The 18,311-nt window shown below is 33.5% G+C and overlaps 1 protein-coding gene across 2 annotated transcripts in view; it reads right to left on the reverse strand.

Moving 5' to 3' along the window:
* Window positions 1-6,649: 6,649 nt before the first annotated feature.
* LOC112691996 (rap guanine nucleotide exchange factor 4) overlaps window positions 6,650-18,311 on the reverse strand; it is a 351,221-nt gene continuing 339,559 nt past the window's right edge. Inside the window, exons 1-15 of one of the 2 annotated variants that reach the window (XM_025566497.1) lie at window positions 17,717-18,032; window positions 17,411-17,654; window positions 16,465-16,648; window positions 16,026-16,171; window positions 14,773-14,917; window positions 14,503-14,661; window positions 14,113-14,283; window positions 13,800-13,938; window positions 13,458-13,698; window positions 12,592-12,845; window positions 12,119-12,247; window positions 11,672-11,850; window positions 9,578-9,807; window positions 8,685-8,804; window positions 6,650-7,795 (exon numbers count right to left, since the gene is read on the reverse strand). In XM_025566497.1, the coding sequence (XP_025422282.1) occupies window positions 7,671-7,795; window positions 8,685-8,804; window positions 9,578-9,807; window positions 11,672-11,850; window positions 12,119-12,247; window positions 12,592-12,845; window positions 13,458-13,698; window positions 13,800-13,938; window positions 14,113-14,283; window positions 14,503-14,661; window positions 14,773-14,917; window positions 16,026-16,171; window positions 16,465-16,648; window positions 17,411-17,645 (2,457 nt within the window). In that variant the 5' untranslated portion in view covers window positions 17,646-17,654; window positions 17,717-18,032 and the 3' untranslated portion in view covers window positions 6,650-7,670. Of the gene's footprint in view, window positions 7,796-8,684; window positions 8,805-9,577; window positions 9,808-11,671; window positions 11,851-12,118; window positions 12,248-12,591; window positions 12,846-13,457; window positions 13,699-13,799; window positions 13,939-14,112; window positions 14,284-14,502; window positions 14,662-14,772; window positions 14,918-16,025; window positions 16,172-16,464; window positions 16,649-17,410; window positions 17,655-17,716; window positions 18,033-18,311 lie in introns of those variants that run through there. The other variant, XM_025566496.1, reaches the window with a different exon arrangement.

Consider the following 18,311-nt stretch of genomic DNA (forward strand, 5'->3'; position numbering starts at 1 on the left):
ACACACACACACACACACACACACACACACACACACACACACACACAAAATAAAAATAAAAGAACGTCGTTCGATATTTTTATATCTACCCATAAATTGCATTCGGTACAGCACTTATTTACCCGTCTCTCTGTATTCCTTCCGTCATTATGTCAGACGTATTTTGCATACACGGTACTTGAACACGTGCTCCAGTACGTTGTTCAATACTTTTTAGATTAACTCCTTGTTTACCCAATAATTTACATCAATGTTTTTTTGGAAAATTTATAGTAGTAGTTGTAATCTGAAATTTTAATGTTCTAGTTAAAATTGCCAAAAAAAATATATTTTTATTCATTTATCAGTAAAAAAAAACTATAAAATAAATTATTTATCAAATATTTATTACTATTATGCACATTTATGTATTATAATATTAAAAAAGAATAATAATAACGAATAATTCATTATTTGTACACAACATTATATGATTATCAGTTTATCTTGTTAATTCCAATTTAATTAAAACTTATTTACTTGAGTTTAGCCGCTCGCGATAATCCTACGTTGCACTTGTTCAACACTAATTCTATTGCCCTTGACTAGAAAAGTCAGGTCCATGTTCTTTGAAGTACATATCTCCATTTCTACATTATATTCTTTCGCAATTTTTCTATAGACCTCTTTACATTTTTCTTCCTCTAATTGACCATACTTGTCCCAATTTCGGTCTTTGGCAGTTATTGTAATTATCTACACATTTTACAGGATAAAATTTCCGTTTTGAAAGTGAAGACGCATTCGACAAAGTATAGTACCCCGAACTGATAACATAACTAAAATTACGGTAAAGGAACGGGAAAATTTCAATCGCACGGTCATGCGACCGTGTTACTAGTCAACATCAGACTGATAGTTCTATTGCTTATTATTAACTATTTAAATGGCATGATAAATTACTTCATTCATAGTTGAAGTTCTAACAGAACTCCGTTTTTTTTAATGGTGCAATCTGGCCATTGATTCCGATTGCACCCGATGTCTAAAGCGGACAAAGCTGGAAACACGATGGCATAGCTATAGCCATTGTTTTCTGCATCTCCTGGACTATTACATATGGACACCATTGGCACATTCTTTATCTTTGGAATATCTTATTGTTATACTTTCAAAATTATGGCTGTTGCTCTGAATAAGAACTAAACATGTTCTTTCCCGAAACAAAATATCAAAAATACTTAAGTCGAAATATGAATAAATATAAAAATGTATTTCAATCTAATTTTATACTTCATATAAATCAACTAAATTGTCATCTAAAACTACAAGAAATTAACAAATTGATTTATCACCAATAGCAACGAATTTTTAAAATATAATTTTAATACATATAAATAACGACTAATAGCGACTGTTCTGTCCGTATTATTGACAATCGATTGAAAAATCAAAGAGTTTATATAAAAATCAAAAATTTTATTTTAATATTATGAAACTTTCATATTAAATACCATGAAAGTGCCATCGTATTACTTAGTTTACGTTTCAAGTCACTACCAATAATATATTTTATAAAATAACAGCCTAATGAATAATAGAGTACGAGTATAATTGATGTTTATTGAAATCCCCGATTCTATCAGTAGTAACAACAGAAAATCATAAATTTTTTAAAAATCGTTTTAACAAGAAAAAATGTTGTGGATTTTTGTAATTTTTAGTGAGTTTTGTTAGCAGTTAATGTTCAAATAACATAAATTACTTCTTTTTAATCATGCTCTATTTTTTTATTTATTAGTAAAAGATATGTAAAATACATTTTTTATTACATTTTTATGACTATTTTTCCAGAATTGGCTAAAATTTTTTCATTTATTTACTATGAAAAGACTGCGAAAGCGTGAAATTTGCAAACACATATTTATATAAGTAGCTCAAAAAAAAAAAAAAAAAAAAGGCATAATATTTGGAAAATTATATCAGTGATAAAAATATTCAGAAAAAATGTCAAGGTTCAGCAATTATTTTTTTGGATTACGATAAAACAAAAATGTAATATTGTCGAATAACTGTATTCCATAAATATTTTTTTTATAATTCTTCAATAGATTTTTGATATTATTTAGAAAACTGTGGAGAGATTTGTAAGTTTACTCCCTCTCTAAAGTACCAACTAGAAACTGTAATCTCCACTTTTCTTTTTTCTATGATTGGGATGATGCACTTTCTGGTAGAAATCGTGAAGACAAATAAATTAAAAAAAATATATATATATATATTATGGAAAATCTAATACATTCTTCATTTCACTTAAGAAGTTATACAAATAATAAAAATCATTGACATATTTTTTTCGTAGACAAAGATATAATTTGTTTTACGAAAATACAAAGATTAGTTTTTTTTTTTTTTTGAAAAGTATTATTTTTGGATTAAATTTTATTTTTTCCGAGTATTTTTCATAGTGTGGGATAAATAAAGATTTTAGAAAGTATATAGATCTCGAAGCATCTTTATGAAATGTATTCCGTCTCAGGGAAATTATGTTTGGCTGGAGACTTTCTATTTGATTTTTGCAAAAATGCATGAAAAAAACAGACATAACCTATCTTTTTGACCTATGAAAATGCTTATAAAATGTTTAATATAATTTACTTAATACAATAAAGAAATACATTTCAAATAATTACTTAATCTGAGTACACAAGTTAAAATGATAAGTTCATTCAATTACAGGAATAAATTTTATTTTTTCAACTGTATACGTTTGAGATGTTTTAGTTATTCTGGCAATATTTTTATTCACGATACGATAAAATTGTATGTATTATCTTAATTTAAAAGTCTAGATGATTCTTCTATGATCTGTACATATCTGCAATTTATTTATTTGAACCATATAAATCTGTTTATTTATGGACACGAGTAGTTAATAAAACAGCATTTAAATAAAATTTTCTAAAAATGTTTCAAAAAGTTGATTTGTTAAAATTTTTGAGACAAACTTTTATAAAGTGTTATAACTTTGTCTTTTTATAATTTTTCATTTATGTAAACTCTGTTATGTGTTTGATTATAAAAATAATATCTTTTTTTCCAAATAAATATTACTTATTTTTGTATTTATTAAATGAGTATTTTAGTAAATAAAATCAAATTGTGTAAAATAAAATTAGCTTTTAAAATTAAACTCTCAGTAATTTAGAACTCTTGATAATTTTCCATAATACATTCATAATCAATTCTTTTTATACAAAAATGTAGTAAAGTGTTAATAGTGAAATTATATGAAATTAAGTTTCAAAATCTTTAAGAATTTCATTCTTGAATTAAACTAATTTTTTTTTTCGTATTTGTTGTGTATGTATTTATTGTAATTTTTATTTATTTTACACTAAATTATATAGGTACGTTCAATGCACAAAATCATATATTTGGTAATAGGTACGTCAATCACACTGAAGTTATAAAAAATGATACCAACATACTATATATTGATATTTCAAGGATAACAAGCCTTAATATCTAATCGATTGAAAAGCAAATTCGAAAAAAAAATAATCAGTCAAGTAAGAAATAATAGTTAAATTACTTATAAATTTTATTTCATATACCTATTTGATACAGTAACAATAATCTCACTGTGATAACTCGAATCTAGAATTTTAATGAAATACTTATAATTTATTATGATACCCCATCAAAGCCCAATGTTTTAGATTTCTGTGAAAAAAGTAGTTCCATATAGATTCTTATGGATTTCTGCTAAATATTTGGCTTCAATAGTTCTGAAAAATGTATTTGAAAAAATAATTCAATTGTCTGAATTCAATAAATTGATCCTTCTATAATCAATCAGAATCATAATTGTTTCAATATTTTACAAATAAGATAAGAAAATAAATCACTTCGTAATATCAGAGCGTGCAAAAAACTGATTCAACAATATATGTAAAAACAATCAATGTACAATTTTAAAAATTTATATAATTCTGTTTTTAGTTATTTAAAAAACATCAAAAACAAGTATGTTTACAAATTCTTTGAGTTTTTCATGTCATTTCAATGAACAAAGGCTATTTCATTCAATCGTTTTTTTAATATTCTCGACTTCATCCATGGCTTTTGATTTGCTGATTCACCATTGATCAAAAATTCTGTTCAGATGTTGCACCTATATAAATATTTTCTAACAATGTATAAATTTCAGAAAAAAAAATCTAGGTTACATCAAGCCCTTGCTATAAATTTACCCTGAATGTTTTTTCCCAGTGTGAAACGTATATTTACGCTGAGATACTGATCTATCATATCTTCTAAATACTCTAAAACAGGGTAGTCCAACCTTTTTTAGTTGGTGGGCCAATTTACACTCTCATAAAAACATTGAGGGCCGCAAAAAATAATAATCATAGTATAATTTTCCTGTAAAACCCTCAGTCAACTTCCACGATCTCCGCCAAAAGAATTTTGATTCGCTGCGGCTTGATTGAAGTTTACTAATATTTTAGTCTAAAATATTAGTGAAAATAAATCAAAAAATTGATTATATTTTGTACAATTAATTTCCTATATAAGTGTATTTTTGTTCCTTACATACTTTATATTTTTTAATTATTTTTTTTTCTTATTATTTAATATTATACAAAAAAAAAGGCTATATATTAGTTACGGACATGAGTTTCATTATCAAATTACTAATTGCGGACATCAATTGAATAAAAATCACGTGAATTAGGAACAAAAATATTTCCAAGATTTAGGACAAGCTACAAAAAAAAAAAAATAAATAAAAAAATGGTAAGTGGATTAAAAAATATTTATACCTTGCTAAAGAAAAATTGTTATTCTTAAATTATTTTTTTTTTTTATAAAATATAATAATTGACGTGTAATACAATAATACGACTCATAACGCATTGTGTCCCATCATACCAAACTTTACATTGCTTATATGCTTTTCCGGTAACGATAAACGACCAAACAAGAGGGAGTGAGAAAGTCGTGTTCACATATATTTAAATGATATGGCAACGGATATCGTAAACATTGGTTAAATACTTCTTTACAATCTGAACGCGTCATTATTGAAATATGTTAACACACACAAAGCACTATTATTGTTATTATTATTATTATTATAAGTATTTTTTATCGAATTGTTTAGTACGCAGAGAGAATAGGTGTAGAAAAATATGATTTTATGCACTACGGTAGCAATCGAACATTATGAGCGTTATGATACACGTTTGAAATGCTCATGACCTGAACGTATAGTAATGTGATAAAATATGGCATTTATCATGTTTTTAATGGGTTTCATATGGTAGGAGTATTTTTTTTGCAAATAAATAGGTATGCATGTGTCGCGTTTGTGTGCATTTAATAGGTATCGCTGTGGATTATGGTTAAAAATTAAAAACCTGTATAAGAATAACACGTGTTTTAACTTCAGCCTTTTTTTTTTTTCAACGAATTTCTTACGGGTAATAATATTGTTTATAAATACAATTTTCACACAAGCAGATTATAATTAGAATATGATCAATTTTGATCTATTTGAGCATTATCGACAAATACTTTATTCTATCACCACTGGTTGGCAATATTTTTGCAATGCTCAGCTCACTTGAGTAAATTATGCTTTTGATTCTAAAATGTAAGCCTGTATCCTTTGATTTTACATCATAACAGATTAATCTATTTATAAGAAATATGATGTATTTCATATTCGGCATTGTAAAACCTATTGTTATAAAAAGCTTCGATTTAATTTTTCTGCTCATTTTGTAAGTTTATTTTAACTCATATAATTTAAATTTTAACATAAATAATAATAATAATATATTATATGTATATAAAAAAAAAAAGAACTAACGAGTTGAAAGTGTAAATAACATGTAATAATAATAAATAAAAAATATGAAATAATAATAAGAATAATGAATATATGCATATTTAAAAATATTATAAAAACGATTATAATGCAAATAGTTGATAGTAATAAAATAATATAGTTAGCATTGAGTATTATTAGATTTTACATTAAATTGCATACTATGCGAAATATTACACCGAAGGCTACAACATTTAGGGTCTACTCGACCACTACGTAACTGTACAAGTAGAGCAGCGCTTATGTAAAAGTGTACAAAAAATATTTAACGAGAAAAAGAATAGCGTTTACTAGTAAAATGATGAAAAACAAAAATTGTTCAACGACAAGTATCTACAACGTACGTAAGAAAAATGGAAATCGACGAAATATTCAATACTCCATGTTTGAGACGAAAGATCGTGTACCAACTATAAAATATGTCATCATATTATATCATATGTGTATACTAAAGCTATAATAATATAACATACAATAACAAACGATCTAAATTAGATTAATAACAATATTATAATATTACAATACGTGTCTGGAATAATAATAATAATAATAATTTTTAAAATCGCTAACAGCTATTTAAATTACAAACACCATCTGAGTACACAAAAAAAAAAAAAAAATAATTGATCGAAGATGTTTGTTAATAGGAAAAATGGACCCATGATTTTTATCACAAAAATAAATAAGTGTAGTTGAAAAAAGAATTCTATTGAAAATATTTAAATAGACTAGATCTTACGAAGAATATGTATATAATATAATAAAGGTATACATAATAATATTAAATAGCTTATGCGTACTGTGTATATTTTATAGGTACCTAATTAAAATATACGTAATGACATACGTCATATACACAGTACATACTATATATTATTTTAATCATTGGCATGTGCAATGCATACATAATATTATATTAGATTATGTAATTAATTTAATAATGTTTGGAGTGCGAAAATATATTCAGTCAAAATCGACCGCCGCCGATCGGCTTATCAATATTAGAGCGACGGGGAACACATAAATGCAATGTTATCCTGCTGCAGTTATGAGCTTGTCCGTCGTCTTTTATGAATATCACTTTTGGGTGTCGTTGTACCGAAAAGACGGTCAAATATTCATTGGGCTTGTCTTTGCCGCGGCTTTTTGTACTGAATACTTTCGTCGCACTTTCCGTAAGTCTAAAATTATATTATAATAATTATTGTGTTTATGAAGCTCTAAAAACCTATGGTGTTTCCGTGATGCGTATAGTTTTAACAATAATAATATTATGTACAATAAAATATCAATAAATGTCCATGTCTCGAGTTGCTGATGAAAACCCGCGTTCGTAACGCGCTGTGATTAGCAAGACCGTCTCGTACGTACGTCTGCGTTACCGTTGTAATGTTTTTCACTGGTTATTGATTATCATCGTTCTCTGATTGTCTTACAACTTATATTATATTTCCTAAACATTACCTAGCAGGAGAAAAACGAAGAACAAAAGAAAATACTGCGACGCATCCCTACCCTGTATAAAAACACGTCTTATTAACAAGGGGAAAAAAACCGGTGGTGTTACATCGTAATATCATCGGAACAAGTACAGCTTAATCGCGTATAAGCTGACGCTCGCGGACGTTGGGTACGCGAGATATTATAATCGGATAAAAAAATTGAAAAGATCGAAACGTATACCGCGATAATATTTTTACATGCACGTGTCGTACGAACGGAATATCGTTTCTACATATAATTTTAAACGTGGGTGTGACGTGTTGACGACGCGATTGTCCGTCCCTGGGCACTAAGTTCTCCTGGGCTCCAGCTTCTGCGACATGCTCATCAGCGTCCGCTCGTTGTTTATGCACCTCAAACAACTCACGTACGACTTGACGTCTGCTTCGTTTTTCGACACCGGTGGGTCCAATACTGAAACATGATTGAACAACGTGGAAAACCGAATGATAACGTTTTTGTGGGGCGCAAATATTTATAATATCGACGTTGAGTCAAGGTAGTGCTACACGTTGTGGCCAACGTTGATAGATTTGGTGTCAGGTTGGATGCACACTTCCCTTCAGTCTATGTGCGAATTTATACCCACTTGAATAATTCAAAAAAAGTAGCGAAAAAAAAGAATAAAAAAAGAAAACGGATGACGTGAATGCGACCGCATCCACTGTAATTTTACTCTTATGGTTAACGTGAAAAACGTTTCTATGTAAGATTGGAAATGGTTTAATAAAGGTAACATTGAATTGTAAATATTGGCGTTTGATTAAAATCGAAATTTTTCAAGTTCCTATAACTAATGAAACTTTCATTATACAATTTATTGACATTAATTACAAGATGCTATAAAAGAGAAACGAAAAAATACTTATCAGTTACTGAATAGAAATAAAAAAAGTAAGGACTAGTAAATACTAAAAAAAAAAACTTCACACGATCACGACTAAAATTGGATAAAGGACTATTCGTCTCACATCCTATAACCAAATTTTGGTTGGAACTCGACTTTCAGCGGGAATCGTTCCGTCGCTCGACGTACGGATTATCAACGTTTTAAAGTATTGGACGCAGCATCATGTAGCACCCACACAAGGCATGTCGCGCGTCGCGGTAACGTCGTCCTCTCGGACCAACTCCGGTAGGTGGATAAGATTTCCCTACTAAGAACGAAAACCCGCCCTCCGTGTGTCGTGCGATGAAGGAATACCTCGTTCGGACCCGGCCCGTTGTCGTTCCCCCGTTACCGCGAACGACATCACCACAGCCCCCCCGGCGGCGTGCGCCGAAACACGTGCGACGGTCTCACCTAAGTGTCTGGCCCGGCAGTATCTGAGCGTTCTCATGGTCTGCGCCAGCATGTGCATTTTTTCGAAGTTCACCAATCCGTCCACGTGCGTTTTATTTCCGTCGTGAGTGAATTTCATGTCTGCGAAAAAACCAATTTGAGATTTTCAACACATTTTTTTTTTCTATTCGAAAAATTATAACGCACCACAGCAAGCGTTCACGATGCGTTTACGGCCGTGTGTGCGTTACACACTCGGGCGCTGTGGTACGAAAGGAAAACGAGCGCGTGAAACCATAACGGTGAATCATATGCATATTACGCCTGTTCTGACTCATGCAAGTTCAAAACGCAGTTTAGACGTAGGGGATATCAACGTTTGTGAATTTCACGTAGTGGTGGGGTTATAAGGGGGGGGAGGGGGAAACTTCACTCGTCCTTTGCATGCGAAGTTCAAAACAAAAGAAACGTTTTTATTAATTTTTATTATATTTTCAACGGTTCCCAAACGATTCGTTAGTGAAAAATTAATGGAAACCGATAACTGTTGAATGTTTCAACGTTTCGCCGGCAGTTATTTGTTTCGATAAAATTCCGCGATTCGGTCGCTGGACGTTCGTGTATTGGAATGCAATCGATTACGTTGTTGTTATAATATTTATAAAGTGAATAAATTGTATCGCTATAACGTTAACCGATTGAAAGCGAAACGGCGCAAAGCTTAGATCAAACGCTGACGCTGGAATATGCTCTGTTGCGCCCCCATTCGTTTGCAACGCAGTACAACTACATACACCCTCGGGGACGATCGCGATCAGGCGGAAAGTCGTTCTACATTGCCTCGTATATTCACCCGTGCTATGCACTACTATATGTTATGCTTTACGGCGAATTATGCAATTGAAATTAATCACCTTTAATTAGCAATGGCATGAACGGTATCATGGGCGAAGGCAATTTGCCCACCGTTATCCGGTAAGCCCTATGATTCCGACTTGGGTCGATGAGCGCTTCGTATTCGGTGAATTGTTTCCGGGATTTCGACGGCAGCTTGTCCCAAGTAGTCGACAGCCGGCTAACGGCCACGTCGCTCAACCCCATTAGGATGGCGAAGAAAGCGTTGAAATTGTAATACTCCTTGCAGCTAAAGTCGAAAAAATTTAAATAAATTAAATCATTATTTCGCATTATTATCCATTGTTGGTTTGAACAATTTCGATTAAAAATTTTCAACGAGAAATGCATGGTATAAAAAAAAAAATTGAAAATATTTTACGAAAATACTGAATATGTTCTAAAAAAAAATATTTTAACTTAATTATATAGGTACGAGAATACGTATTAAAATGTTATAGAGGAAATGCACATTTTCAACGCGGAAACATCTTTAATTCCTTTCAGGTTAAGAAGAAAAATATTGATAATGGACCGAAAGTTTAACTATACTCAAGAATTTCGCCGACATTTACGGTTCACGGGCCATTAAATAATAATGATGAGTTATTCTGAGGAAAGTCTAAATCCTATTGAGCAATGTCCTTATGCATTATTATTTTCTATAATTATTCAAATATGTTGCTATTCAAGGGTTGTTAACAACAATACGGTTGTTGAACACGTGTAATGGTATTTCAAGTATAAATACCGCATGCGATGTGAATGTTATACACATCGAACAGTATAATATAAATAATATTATAACAATATGAATACTTTCAGTGCCCGATCTAGGTAATTGACGCCCGGGGATAGTAGAAATGCGCAGCGCTTTTCCATGGGTGGAAAAATATGTGTATGTCATGTTTTTTTTCATTTTTCATAAACTTATGAGCGCTCTTACAATAACAGCGTCTGGGGCGAGCATACTCACTTGCACCTTTTATCCACAGATCTGGCACTGAATATTTTACACACGGATGACTGAAGGTCTGAATGGAACTGATATTTTAACAACCGATGTAAGAGACTACGTTTATTATAGGTTATAATTGGGGAAAAAAAATGATTTTCCGTGTCCGTTACGAGTCGAAATTAAAAACAAAATAAAAATAAGGTATTGACTATTATCTTTAACGAATAGTTATTAATTTATTTTATTGGTTATTTCTTAGCAGAAAAAACCTAATTTGAATTCGAATAGAATTTATTTATCCGGCTTGTCCTGCACAAAAGATTGGTTTTTAAATGCAAACACCATCCGTGTAGCACTTGGACTCAAAAAATACTCGCGTCTGACCGTTTGGACGCCTAAACGCGACTCCTTTCATTTGTATTACGTCATTGGACGTAGAAAAATCATGGTACCGATCGCATAACAATTAATTTCATCCCATTTAATTATTCATTGATCACTCACTTAAGTAAGTTTTTCGTGAGAAAGCGAGATGAATTACTTCCGAGTGAAACTCCAATCGTCTGATCGTTTCCGTGGAATTATGCAGATGAATATTTTGTAATAGTTCGTCATCGAGTTTTAATGATAAACAAATAAATAATAAAGTGAAAGAACAACTATCTAGGTCAATAGACCCTATCTAATCTCGCTCATAACACGGTGAACGTCGTTTAACAGAAAACCAACGATAATTATTAATTGTAATTATACATAACCATCGTCGAGGATGATAGTTTATATAGTTTTATATATTATCCGTTTATACTGCGTTTCGTAATCTCGGAGTTTTATGAAAATAATAATACGATTTTTTACGTACTATAATCGTTTGAGCATTTTCGTTTAAAACGGTTTTTCTATATTTGGCTGGTAGATTGCGCTGATCTACTCGTTTATGGTAAATTTTCATTAATTTTCAAAAGGTAAAAGATTTTATTTATTATACTAACTACCTACGTGTTTTCAATGTTTTTGGAAAATCAATTTTTAGTTGTTATCGATATTACGTCCGACATTATCCAAATATATAGCGAATTCATACAGTACACTCGTATGATAAACTACACGAGTTGCTGTAGACTTAAAAACATCATGTCTAACACTATATACTTACTATGTGGCCAATTTAATCATTTTCTTCAGTATATTGGTTCGTTTAGATATATTTTGTGACATGCATATCTCGGTAATAACCCAATATTGGATTTCGTTGAATCGTCTGAGAAATATGTCTAAATTAGCCGTGATTTGTTGGAATCGATGTCTGCCGAACGTCAGGTATATCAATTCGTACTAGATTTAATCAAAATAAAATTTAAGTTATTTCACCGTCTAGACGAATGAAAAGTTAACTTGATCCTAGAGAATTATATTACAGCTGAACCTCGATAAAGCAACATGTTCTTGGCAATTTGAAGAATAAATATCTCCCCGTGGACTCGTTGCAATCGTAAAAATCGTGTTCGATTATTTCGATTAACATTTACTTTCCTTAGACTATTCTTTGGCTATCGAGATTCTAGTGTACTATTACTAATATTATCGACCTTATAAAGCATACCTCGTGGACGTTCCAGAACAATTCCCAATCGAAAAGCGTCATGTGGTACGCCAGTTCTTTGGTACTTAACGAATCGAAATCTCCAGATATCTCCGCTCCTTCTGATTTTTCTTGTTCCGGCACGCACGTCTAAAATTTGTGTACATGTTTCGCGTTTTAGTGCAATAACATAATATTTTCTTTCCGACAGTGATTTATGACCAACAAAAGTGAACAAGATTTATAGAATTTTCTGTATATCTATTTACTACTCGATAAAGTTCAAACGGATGTCATAAACATTTTCGTTTGAGTAAGCGACTTATAGCATACCACGAAAATGTCATGGATTTCATATTATTTATTATAAAAATTGTTTCCTTTTAGCCCCTTTCGTGTTTCTGTTTTTTTTCTCCCTATAGATTCGACTTCAATAGTTTAAGTGAAATGGATTAGTAATGATTTGGGATTGCAATACTACGCGTTTGAATTACCAGTGCGTCCATGTGGTCTTTTGGTGTTAAAAATATACAGCTGTTGAGCGCCACGGTGGTGGGTATCGAATGCTCGCTGTCTCTGAACGGTACCCTTTCTCCGTTGGATTTCACTTCCACTATCCTCAAATCCTGTACGGGATGACGGAGGCTGCACTTTTCGTAAGCTCCTACCTTGATTGTTTCCGCTGTGGCGTTCACGGGCAACCGTAACGTGCAGAACGTATGATCGGCGCAGTAAACCCGGAATATAACTGAAACAAACCCACGGTTATTAGTAATAGTGCTCGGATACCATAACATTAAAAAGTATGCGTTATTTTACGACGGGAAAAATCTTAAAATAAGCTCTACAATATTACTCTTAATACATGAACATTTGAAAAAATATAGTTCTGTATATGAAAAAAATTGTTCTTCAGTTAGCAATTGAAAAGTTTATTCTTAATGCATTTATATGAAATGAAAATTCTGAAAATATGCAAAAATACGTCAAATAAAGTTTTAAGTTAGAAGTACTTTTTACGTAAAACAAATGTAATTTTCATCAGTATTCTACAATAATAAACCAATGTTAAAAATATGAGTTGTGGTCTTAGCCAAATCGAAAAATAAAACTCCATTTTAATCATTTCAAGTGTACAGGAATCTCGATCGAATCCGTTACTTGTTGAAAACAGCGTCCTCGCATTATTATTATAATAGTCATGTCGACGCGAATCGGTCACGTCAAATTTAAAGTAATTACTGTATATAATAATATATAATCGCTTAACGGTTTCAGTCGGGTTTCACTTCTGTAGTACACTACGTGGTGAGCTAATGTTTATTATAGCATATTGTCTGTATTATGACGTTGTGCTCACTGTCATCGCTCGGTCGAATAATTGGTCTACTGTTTTTTGACGGGTTGCTGACTGCGGTGAACAGGCAAATCGGTTGGCCACCCGGCGGTAACTTCCATTTTAAGCCTGAAGTTTCTAATCTCTCGTCCTGGTACCTTCTGAGCCGAGACATGATGTGGTGCATAAGACTAGCCTCCTCTTGCAATGCTTGACTCTTGCCACCCAGCAGTTGACAATCGGCTTCCACGTCAGTGGCCAATTCCTACAAGAAAAACGCAGACCAATTCGTATAAAACGTCTTGTCGTCATATTGTTATTTATAAACGTTGTTCGAACACGCGTACGACGGAAAATTCTAAACACCTCAAGAAACGACATGGAGACGACGTCATCGAATACCGGATGCCGTATAGTCACCACCCATCGGTAGACGAATTGCACCACTTTTCTTTTGCAGTTGATGGTGTACTCTCGGTCCTGCGCCGGGTTTTCCATATGATAAGTAAATACACGAGTTAAGGAAACGCGTTCAAACATATATTACTGTAATGCATTACATTTTTGACATAATTGACATTTGATACAATATATACAAGGTGTACAAGACAATTCGGTTGTACTGCACGTAATGATTTTTACTAATCTAACCGGTTTGATTTTCGCTAAAAAAGGATATTATTTATTGAGTTCTGACACTAATGTCCTGGTGGGCATGAACACTATATGCGTTAACAAGAAGTCATCTAAGCACGGGTCGTTTCTAGAACTGGCGACATTAGTGCTACTTAGCCTGTGTTCCAATAGATGTTCTAGAATTTTTTGCGGGGTTCCAGCGATAATCATGTATCTAAAAATCAGTTAACAATTATTAAACATTAAGAAAAATAAAATCCAAATCGATGACGTGTTTTCATGAGGCCAGTGTCTCAAATGATAATATTTTACTGATGATGCTTGTTCAGTTAAGTTTATAAGTATCTATTTTCGTATTAATAAAAAACATTCTTAATTTTTAGGTATGAGAAAAAACCCCGGTATAATAAATGAAACGATTGAAATGACTTACTTGTGTAATCTAGGAGACTTTTCTAGTATCAATACGTCACTGCCGAGTTCTTTCAGCCTGACCGTATTTGCTTCGATATCCCTGACGATTTTATTATAACTGTCTTTGTCTACTCGTAACAAATGAGTGTTGTCTTCTTTGACGGTGATGGTCGCCGATCTATTTTTTTTTATCGAATGACAACAACAATAACAAAAACAATAAAAACGATGGTTAGTTCGAGTTCACAAAAAAAAATAAATATATTTAGCACAAGGGTAGGTTTAGCACCTAGGCACGTTGTGTATCAACGCCAAACCACCGAAGTCTTCGCCGTCGTACAGCGATTCCACAATTCCTTTGGAATATGTTTCTACGTTGACTGCACCTTGCATAATCACGTACCACGCTTTTCCTTCGTCCCCTTGCCGGAACACTATACAATGATATTATATTAAATGAAAACGGCAAGAAAAAACAATATCGATAAGGCACGCCGAGATGATGGCGTAGTTAAGAACCACTGTTGGCAGGGAATTCCGTCAAACACTGCGGATAATCGCATTGCCGTGTACACTTTTCGTGTTTACGGTTCACGTGAATAATCGAAGGAGAAATCATGACCGCGCTATATTTCCAGTTGAATAATTAATCATTCGGAAGTATACAATAACATCCACCGTACACGGTAAAACGCTTCTCCGCAGCGTTCAGTCGAACTATGCGTCTACCGTCTACCTGTCTATCAGTCCCGGGCCTAAAATATGGCATTTTATTGTACTACAATATCACACTAAACTGTAATTGTATGTTTGAATCCTGTGATGTAATAATCTACAGCCAAAGATATTGGCTTTTACATTTTTTGAAAATCGGTTTAAATGTATTGTATGATTGATGTAAAATTTTCTGTTTGGTATAAACTAGCGGTTCCCAATCGTTTCTCGAGGGCATCGTTCGTTTTACCATAGAAAATGTAATAACATAATAATTATTGGTCATTGTTTAAAATAACGAGAGTATTTATATTTACAAGACTTCGTCAACTCAAATATAATTCACCGATACGTATACAAACAACATTAGAATCTCAATAGAAAAATATAATTTTATAATTTTTTACAATTCTCTTTCCAGTTATTTCCCGGCTTGATATATTACATATAAATATATTAAACGTATACCTCTCCTTTTGAGTTCCCTCTTATATAAATACATATCAAGTGTTATGTGCTTTGTAGAACATAGGCAAATAAAACTTAATGCTAAATATTTCTCGAAGCTCCGTGAGAAAATATTGCTGAGAAAAAAGGCTCCGTGTCTGAAAAAGTTTGGGAATCACAAGTATAAATGAATTTTACGATATTCAAATATTTTTATGACTTCAACGGATAAGAATTTATTACAAACTTTCAAATTTCATAGTACCTACACACTATAATTTTTCTACTACTCAATGTGTGTCGTAGAATATGCATTTTTAGGACCTGTGAACATCTACGGATACCCCTTGGTGGGCGCACGAACTTATGCGAGTGACTTACGCGTATGGCCGGCTTTTGAATGGGCTTCGAACACTACAACGGATGCGAGTTCCCGTTTCACTGAATTCGGTAGGTGAGCCAGAGCCCTTTGCTCGCACAGCTCCTCGAATATCAGCTCCAAGTCCTCAGGCGTCCTTTCAGAGCTCCTGGATGAGAAACAAAAAGAAATGGAGTTTTTGGTAAAAGTTCGATGCGTGTAAGTGTCTGTCAAGAGTTCCATCATGAGTGGATTTAGCGGTGAGGGGGATAAAATTAAACTTTTTTTTAACCTTCCGATGATAATTTTTTTTGCAAATTAGTATAGTTCATGGTTTTTATTGAAAAAAAAAGAAATAAAAAAGAAGGTGTGATACGATAATTTATTATTATTAAATGTTGTTTAGATCATGTTAAAAGTTTTTGGTTCAATTAAATGTATTTCAGTTATTATTGTACTCACGGTGATCGTAGGATCATACGCAAATGGGCGTCAGGGCCCCTCTGGATTAATTCTTGCAACGCTTCGTCTAGGTGCTCTTCGGCTTCGGCCACGTCTTGTATGGTCGGAGTGTTCAGAGCGCCCTCTCTGTCTTGCCAAAAGTTGTAGAACAAACACTTGTCTTTGAAAGGATGCTCGCCGGTAGCTGTACAACGGACAACGGTCAGTTATAGTTTTTATGCATAGTTATATAAAACGACGGTGTCGATAGAAATTGTATAAAACAACACGTGACGTGCGTGTAACGTACGACCGAACATGATATTACATATGATTCGCGGGAACGTTCGACACTAATTCTAGAGTTCGACGAAGCTTCGTTGATTTAAGAATGAAAAAATAATAATTTAACTAAGGAATAAAAAAAGATCGAATTGGTCCACTATTATTATGTAACATCGCGATCGTACCGAATAATGTAGTACTTATAACGTAATACGATCGGTTATGAATTCAGAACGCATAACAATATTAGCCAAGGCTGGGAAAGTTAATGGTATTTTTTAACTCGACGAAAATAAGTAATAACAATTCTGTTTTTTCAGATCGAGTGAACGATTTTAATCAATTCCGATTCCGAATTGATAAAAAAAAAAAAAAAAAATGAAATAATTCCTTCGTTCCACGAATTTGAAGTCGAACGATTTAATATGATTTTTAATATTAATTTACAAGTGTTATCCGTTTACCGATATTTGCATTATTTCGAACAAAATATTTTTCCGGTCCTTACAATTACAAAACTATAAAAAACGAACACTGGAAAGTAAACATAAGTAAAATCACGTTAGTTTTAAAGTTGACCCTTGTACAGAACAAGCTCGAAAAGCTGTTGTTGACGGTCTCAACGGTCTCGGCAGCAACATCGTTACCAAACACGTACAACGCACGCGTACGCATTGCTCACCGTGCGATATGACTCCCTCCTCGAGCAGCGCCTGCCACATGCCGACCACATCGTGCCGGCTGAACGAGTCGTGGTCCGTGGACACCAGATTCATCAGCCAGTCGATCAACTCACTGCCGGACGCGCATCTCCGGACCACGGACCTGCCGCCGCCGGTCTTCCGGTCCCTGAGCACCGTGTTCTGGTCGCTGAGCAACAACGTGCGCAGCACCCAACCGGCCCTGGCCATCGGCATACTGGGATTCTGCGAAGAAGTGGCGATTTATTATTCGATAATGTAATACGGTGTTTTTTCGTTTTTGCTACCGTTCCGCAACGCGCGCGCCGAGCGTTCGGGGCCCACCTCTCTCTCGGGCAACGTAACGCAGAGCGCGCGCGTGCGGCATGGAGATTAGGTGTTTTTCACTCTTTTTCTCTCTCTGTCTCTTCGTAAAATCCGTGTTTACCGTGCGATAAGAAAACGTTATCGACTCGGCGAAAGGTATGACAAGTCCTTGACGAATTAAAAACAATGCGCGTGGAATACGGTGCACACGATCGGGGAGTAAAAGAAGACGTCGGGAAGACACGTATGTGTGTGATGCGTGAGAGAGTGCGAAGGAAACGGAATACGAAGTTTATCGTTGTACGATTATCATAATGGCGGTGCGCGTGTTTGCGTTCGTCGCCGACACGGCGCTTGAACCAGTCGAGAAAACAATACGTAATCCGGTTGACATTGCGCAACAGGAGGAGTTGCTCGTATAACACACCCGATATCATCATCGTCGTTATTCAAACGCGATAAAAACGTAAAACGTAGTACGCGCACGAAACGGTCTTTCCCTTCTCCGCGCGCTTTATTTTTCCCGCGTTTACCATCCGTTACGCGTACAAGGCACGCCGTTTCGCGGAAAACTGT

The sequence above is a fragment of the Sipha flava genome, unplaced genomic scaffold (assembly GCF_003268045.1).
Source record: "Sipha flava isolate LNK unplaced genomic scaffold, YSA_version1 69_pilon_pilon, whole genome shotgun sequence".
Lineage (NCBI taxonomy): Eukaryota > Metazoa > Arthropoda > Insecta > Hemiptera > Aphididae > Sipha > Sipha flava.